Source organism: Trematomus bernacchii, unplaced genomic scaffold, assembly GCF_902827165.1.
Source record: "Trematomus bernacchii unplaced genomic scaffold, fTreBer1.1, whole genome shotgun sequence".
In the NCBI taxonomy this organism is placed as follows: Eukaryota; Metazoa; Chordata; class Actinopteri; order Perciformes; family Nototheniidae; genus Trematomus; species Trematomus bernacchii.
Window position 1 is genome coordinate 1,391,355 of NW_022987739.1, and position 8,035 is coordinate 1,399,389.

At 39.3% G+C, this 8,035-nt stretch overlaps 1 protein-coding gene across 1 annotated transcript in view; it reads left to right on the plus strand.

Moving 5' to 3' along the window:
* atp10a (ATPase phospholipid transporting 10A) overlaps nucleotides 1-5,156 on the plus strand; it is a 49,676-nt gene extending 44,520 nt beyond the window's left edge. Inside the window, exons 20-21 of the mRNA XM_034147968.1 lie at nucleotides 1,116-1,303; nucleotides 1,964-5,156. Coding sequence (XP_034003859.1) covers nucleotides 1,116-1,303; nucleotides 1,964-2,417 — 642 coding nt within the window. The 3' untranslated portion in view covers nucleotides 2,418-5,156. The remainder of the gene's footprint in view (nucleotides 1-1,115; nucleotides 1,304-1,963) is intronic.
* Nucleotides 5,157-8,035: the final 2,879 nt, after the last annotated feature.

The window sequence follows — 8,035 nt, forward strand, 5'->3', positions numbered from 1 at the left end:
GTTTACATTAGCAAGCCTCGCTAACACTCAGAGCTAACCTGTACTGGAGAGCACGTGTTTAAAAAGCAGGAAATAAAAAAAGGAACTCACCTTGTGGTAAACCCGCAAGAGAAAAAACATTTGAGCTCCATACTGTTTCAGACATAATCCTTGATGTGGTTTAGAACAGGATTGTGTCTTATCACAGCAGAATGTAACTTGATCTCCGGTAGAATTCTGATCAGGCATTAGCTAAGAACCCAAAATCCGCGTTTCTCTAACAGGGCTAAAACAGAGGGATATGAGGGATGTCTAAAATGCATGATCTGTTTGTATTTTGAGCAAAACACATCATAGACGTGTTTTTACATGTTCTTATCTGAGACCCATAATATATGCCTAAAAATAGCCTTTTGAATGTATAGGTTTTTTTCACCTGCTTGAATGTATGATATGTTCTAGATAGGGCTGCAAAATAAATTGTATCTAAATCCAAATATCAACCAATGTAAAATATCTGATAGAAGTATTGAAGTGCTTCAGAGGCAAACATCTGCAGCAAATAAATACTACAAATATCAAATGCATATTTCTTATCTCTTATCATTAAGATAGATCGCAGCTCATACAGACTGCATGCTTTTATTTTGAAGTACGAAAATAACGGATATATGGAAATAAATTAAAGTAACATTTGTTTTCCTTCTTATAAATAAAAACAATAATAATAAAAGTTATTGGATCAAATAAAAAGATAATGGACATAAATTAAAGTTATATATTTATTTACCTTTTACATTTTTTGATGTCATTCATGTAATCTACTTTTGGATTTAAGTCATCTAGTAAAATACATTTATTTTTCAAACTTTTACTCCCTGAAAATAAATAAGTTTGCCTTTTTGATTCAAAACCATTTCAATGAATAAAAAGTGCAAAAGAAAAAGGTAAAAAGTGCTTCAGGAAACGTCGTATAGGTTTTTTTTAAATCAGATATTTTTTGTGTCCTTCATTCTAAATTATGCGACCGACACATTCAGACATTTTGTTTCTTGTTTTAAGGCTTTGAATGTCCATCCTGGTGTATTTTAATCGAATAGAAAGCTAATACCCCTCCTCCGTGCCCTCTCCCTCAGACGTGGATGAACTGGCTGTGCATCTGCTTCAGCATCTCGTTGTTCTTCACCGTGGCGCTGTGCTACAACGCCTCCTGCCCCACCTGCTACTCCCCCTCCAACCCGTACTGGAGCATGCAGCGCCTCCTGCAGGACCCCCTGTTCTACCTGCTGTGTGTGATCACACCTGCAGCCGCTCTACTGCCCAGGTACCCCCCCCCACATCTGTGTCTCACTGAATACCCACTCCCCTGTTCCTCAGATTTATTTATTTAATTCTAATTTATGACCCATGCAACGAGCTCTCTCTGCACCAGATGTTCTTCAGGTTTATCCAAAGAGCCGGCATTCTTTCACTGTTCGAAGCAATGCTGTTCTTATTTTAAACAGGCCCTATTTTTCTTTTTGGGGTTTTAACTTCCCTTTAGTGTGATCTTTGTTTACTTCCAAAACATAGGGACATTACTAATGAACATTTGTGCTTCTATTGGCTAGCGCTCCAGCACATTGTACGTGATAGGCTAAGGGGCGGGACATCTCTAAGTGGTTGACACATCACAACAGAGCCGACCAGCTAACCAATCAGAGCAGTCTGGGCTCTGGTTTCAGACAGAGGGTGAAAAGAGGTGCTGCAGCACAGGCAGTATGAGAAAAATAAAGCGCTTTTTGAACATTAAAGCATGAAGACATGTCACAGTAGAGACACTACATACTGATATGAACCTGAAAATGAGCAGAAAATGTCCTCTTAAATAGATTAAAGTAGTGGTAAATTGATCATTTTAACTTCCCTGGCTACAGTTATTGCTGTGAGAGATGTTTTGCAGAGGAGTATTTCTGTCTAATGTGTGTCTCTGTTTTGCTTCCAGATATTTCTACAGGGCGTGTCAGGGCACGCTGTTCCCCAGCCCGGTGCAGGTCGGCAGGCAGTTGGATAAACTCCCCTACGAAACCCGGAGAAACATCCTAAGCCTCAGCGGGGTCAAAGCGGGGTCGCCGCTCGGCCCTAAGCCTCACTTCCTGTCACTCGGCAAGACTTCCTTTAGCGATAAAAAGCAGCAGAGGAGCGGGCCGGTGTTGCACACAGACAGTGAGAAGGAGCTCCCCTCTGCAGATAAAGACACTCTGCCTTATACCAAAGACGCTGCTCCTCCTGCCTCCAAAGACTGCCTGGATCAGACTTTAGATGCTTCCTCCTGGATCACCTCCACGCCGCTGCTCTCCCCGTCAGACGGCATTCAGTTTCCCCCCGACGGAGACTCGTTCTGCGTCAAATACTCGAGAAACTCGGAGGAGAGACTGAAGTCCGATCAAACCTCCTGATGTCTTAAAGATGATGCTCAGACTCCAATTTGCACGCTAGTTTTTATATAAAAATCTAATTTTATTGAGATTCTTTTATAAGAGAGACACATAGGTACTTTATATTTGGGATGTTTTTTATAATGGAAGAACTGGAATACTTCCTGTTCGTAAATCCTGGATTTTGTTTATGCATCTCAGTAGCTGTTTTATTCCATAGCTGCCTTTTTTAAGGAGTTTATTTTCCACCTGTAAGTGCATAAAGACGTGGATCACCGCGGCCTTTAATCAGTGTTTTTATACTCCTGAGAAGACAGACTTTATGTTTTTCTACATAAACATTTCGCAGTACAGATTCTCAAAGAGTTTTATCTTTACCTAAATCAGCAGGTCGGTGTCGTGTGCACGTTGCAGTGTTTTTGCTGGATTTGCGAACATTTGTTTGCTTAATGTTTTAAGACTGTTTATCGAATTTACAGCTGTTCTGTCCTGCAGTACTTTCCACTGAAGAATTATGTCAACTTTATTCATTGATCATGCATTATAAGTATACACCAAAAAAGCTATTATACAGCAACAATCTACCAGTAATTATGCTCATTCTGACTCATTAAACCTGTTATAGCAGTGGCACATTAAAGGAATAGTTTGACATTTTAGTGAATACATATATTTACTTTTTTACAGGCGAGCTGCAACAATTAGTCGATTTTAAATATCTCTACGTTTTTCACTGAAAAAACAGGAAATCAAAAGACATCTCCTTGGACTTTGAGAAGCTGGGATGGAGATTTTTCAATATTTTCTCACATTATACATGCAAACCATTCATCTAGAGTCATTGGTGAGATTAAAGAAAATTCAACTTGTTTGTTGCAGCCCTAAGAAAGAGTTACATGGGAGAATTTACGTCTTTTTTATCGTGTATTTTTATATAGACTGAATGCAACCCCCCCCCCTAAAAAAAACTTATTTTAAATAATAAGAGTAAACCAACAATAACACATGTTGATTATGAAGGTCTTGATGTAATGGCACTCAGATTGTTAACAACCTTTTACAGAGATATGCTAGCAGTTTCCCTTAGTTTCCAGTCTCTAAGCTAAGCTAAGCTAAGCTAAGCTAACCGTCTCCTAGCTGTAGATTTATTTTTATGCATCTGCCCCACCATAAAAAATATGTATGTTGGTTTTTATTCAAAGCAAACCAAAGATAAGACATTGATTTTATGTAACACTACTCCGATAATTTATTACCAATGGAGAGAGCCAGGCCAGCAGTTTCCCTTCATTTCTAGTCTCTATGCTAAGCTAGGCTAACCGTCTTACAGGGCAATTTACAGTCTCTATGCTAAGCTAACCTTCCCCCTAGCTGTAGCTCCATATTTAGCACACAGAGGTGTCAATCTCCTCATCTAACTTTCAGTAATATAACATGTTGTCAAACTATCCCTTTAAGCACTGTAATCATGTTTCATAAATGTGATTTTACTTTACTTTCATTTTCAAACCGTTTAGTTTATTTAAGTTGAATCTGTTTCTCAGCTGGAAACCAAAAACCTCTGTGATGTAACACGGTCTTTCCCAAATGTAAAAAGATGTGGCTTTAAGATACAAAATGTGCACTTTGAAAGGCTTACTTTAGAGTTTTGCTGCTGCAGGTTGCATGCTCCGTTCTCTGTTGGTTCGTTTTATTTCTTTCCCTCTTCTGGGAGTTATGATGCAGACACCTAAAACATGTAAGTTTGTTTAATAGCATTCAAAGCAGCAGCACCTTTAATATGTTATGATTGTTTAAATGACATTGCAGTAACCAAAGATCATTTATATTCCTGTATTAACAGAGCAATAGTTTGTGCCTTAACACTGGAAAAGAGATTACAGGTCTGAGCGTTTGAAGCTGTGTGCAGAGGTGACGGAGCGTGTTGTGTAGGTGCAGAGGATTTTTATGATGAACACACGATGTGGTTCCACCCCTCGTCTGTTCTCTGGCATGTTGTTCATTCTGCCCGCCGATCTGTTTTAAAGCTTCGGTCTGTTCTGGGTTTGTTTTGTTGGCGTCGCACTTCATGTGACAGGATGGAGCTCGAGGGCTATCACTGCTGAATATTAAACACTTTCACAAAAAGTTCCACATTATCATATCTGAGCTCCATTTGTTGGGTTTCATTTGCATTTTCATTCCTAATTGAGTTTAAAGAGGCCCTGTTATTCTTATTTTCAGGTTGTTATACATTTTTGGCTCTACTGTCTCCATGGTTTCATGTTCAAAAAGCAGCAACTCTTTTCACCCTCTGTCTGAAACCAGAGCCCAGTCTGCTCTGATTGGTTAGCTGGCCAGCTCTGTTGTTATTGGTCAACCATTTATAGACGTCCCGCCCCTTAGCCTATCAAGTACAATGTGTTGGAGCATAGGACCGCAAGTGTTACAGTCTTATGTTACAGAAGTAAACAAAGGAGTCCAATGTAGTGGTTTTCAGGGGGGGGGGGGTTACATGCACATAAAAAAGCATAATAGGGCCTCTCTAAATCTGTATAGTTATCTGCTGTTAAGTTCAGTATCATTCCAAAGTTTTAAATCGAATTGACCAAAAATCACACAAAGTTCTTGGTTTAGCCTCAAAGGAAACACCTTTTCTTTTCTTTTTTTCAAATAGTTTATTTGACGTTGAATACAGTTTTTATTTGACCAGTTCTTTGTCCTTCGAATTATTGGAGATTACTTGTACTCGTGAACAAAATAATAAAGTATTCATCCTTTGCTGCCTGTTCAGGAAAATGTGCTCTCTGCTTAATGACAATGTCTCTGTCCTTTGTTTCACCTGATCTGCTTCTTCTCCCCTTTGGGGTTGGAAGTCATATACATGATGAAATAGTTCAAGTTATCCACCGTACATATCTCGAGGTGAATCAAATAAACATGCAATCCTTTACAATAACTTGTTACCTTTAAGAAAAGTGTAATCTAAGTAACCTAACCTGATTACTTCCTTTACTTTTGGATTACCTCAATATCAAATGCAATGCAGATAAACACAAGAAGAAAGAATTATCAATAAGATGTTTTTTACTGAAGTGTATTTTTAAGACACCACAACAATGTGACCTTAGAAAATAACTAAACTAGATATTTAGGATCAGAAAAGATTGTATTTATAAGAAAACCTGCCTTTCATTCAGCATATTCAGGCAGTAGCCTATATACACCAACAATGAAACATGAGCACTATTAAATACATCTAATGCTAGCACCTTCAGATATATACTATTGACTGAGGCTTTCGGCCAGTAGAGGATGTCGTCAGGGGGGGTCCAACTCTAAAGATGGCTAAAGTACACACATCCTTTACTCAAGTAGAAGTACAGATACTCGTGTTTAAAAATACTCTGGTAAAGTAGAAGTACTGACTAAACTTCTTTACTCAAGTAAAAGTAAAGAAGTATCGGCTTCGAAATATACTTAAGTAAAAAGTACCCATAACTACCAGCTGTTTTAAAGAGTACCTGACCTTTCTTTATATTAATAGAACAATAATGTCATTGTTAGCTAATGAATGTTTCCATGCTGAACAACGGCAACATGACAACGTTTTCATTGGTCCCTCTTCTTTAGAGAAGATCAGGAAATGATGGATACACGGATCGTGTTCAAATCAATAGGCACGCAATGACTCTAAATAATAATGATCACGCCACCAAACACACATTCAAACTAAAGGAACCAGCCTGTTTGGAAAATGTAAGAAGTAGAAAGAGACAGGTATTTGTGTTAAAAATGTTAAAGTAAAAAGTCGTCAGAAAAATAAGTAGGGGAGTAAAGTACTGATACCAGAAAAATGTACTTAAGTACAGTAACAAAGTATTCACACTCCACTACATCCCACCTCTGTCCAACTCTCATCGGACATTCCTCCCCTGGCTTCCAGCACAACTTTCACGCCTGTTCCAGAGCCAACAAGAGGCTCTTTCCACTGCCTCCCTCAACCTAAGAGCAGCTGTTTTTTACTACCAGCTATTCCCAGAGCATCTTCCACACAGATTGCACTGTGAAGCCCCTGCAGCCGACCTCAACTGGGAAAGGCCAGGCCTGCCACCCTTTGTCCCTGCATTGAGGGACCAGGTCCTGGTACTTGGTGGCTGTTTTACTTACACATATTACAGTTTTAGTTTAATACACACAGTAATGCTCACACACACTATTTAATGAACATAGGTTCACCTGCTGAATTGGACCCGGAGGAAATGAACCAAAGAAAGTGAAAAGCATAAAGCAGATTCAGGCAGTAAGAAGTATATATTCACAAGTATTATCCTACAGAACAGTACAGCTGACAGAGAAGAGATAACATCTGATCCTTTTACAACAAATATGCTCTTTTTAGGGTTTTACTAACACTCTAATCCTGATAGTAATCTAACGTTTTTATAAATGTAGCCTGATTTGTTTTATGTAACTCTAAGGAAATACAGTTACCTTGTTTAGTCTCCTGATTAAATGCAATCCTGGTCTTTACATGGTGTGTGTGTGTGTATAATCTGCGATGTCGTGGGGGGGGTTATTAATGTTTCTTCTCTGGGTGGAAAGGGACGGGCGAGGCTCTGCTGATGCTGCCTTTGTTACAGAGCCACGCTGCACTTTTATTCCGGTGTGAACATGGAGATAATGATGACTCCTCCGCCCTCTCTGCTGCTGCTCCGTCTCTTTTAAAGCCCGGGTGTAAAGCAACCCAACGATCAGCTGTTTTTATCTGCAGACCCTGTGTAAGAGAGGGACTTCTGTGCCCTTGTGCATAGCGTTTACTTTATAAACAATATGTCCCTGCTCTCAGTGGCTTTAGATAAGCAGCACGTGCAATAATATGGATTTTGTCATAGGATTGATACTATGATGAAACAGGCTCCTCTCTGGACATCCTCACTGTCCACTTTACTTTTCTCCAATGGGGAAAAGACGTCGTCCATCCATACAGGGAGCGAAGTAGCGTAACTTTTATTACATTAAACGTTTGTACAGCGTTGTTAGGAACTGTTATGTCCCTCCTATGACCAACGAATAAAACAAAAAAGGACCATGGGATTACATTTTATTCTTTTAAACTAACAGGGAGACGTCGCAAACATCCGCAAGAGACGCTGAATGTGTTGAACTACAGGAACAGAGCACTACACTGGGAAATATGATTCAGGATATATCACAGTACATATATGGGAGATCAATTATTCATGATATGCCGACGTTTGGTTAGCATTCAGTTAGCATAACATTAGCCACGTTACCGCTGTCCACATGATTCTATAGCCTTCAATAAACCTGTAGATCTGAGGGTCCTGTATCCCCCCATTTGTAAACTTGACATGGGCCTTCAAATATTTCATATCTTTAAATTGCTGACAGGTGTAGACACTAACTCCAAACACCAGAGAGGACCGACATCAGTAACAGTGATCGGTCGTTCTTCTCTTAAAGGTCACCTATTATGCAAAATCCACTTGTTCATGTCTCTTCTACATCAACATGTGTCCCCCCTGTGTAAAGAGATTATGAAAGTTTCAGGAAAAAAGACCCCCTCTCTTTTTGTCCTGATCCATTTATATAAAATCCTGTCTGAAAATCAGCTGATCAGATTTTGGCCACTTTAT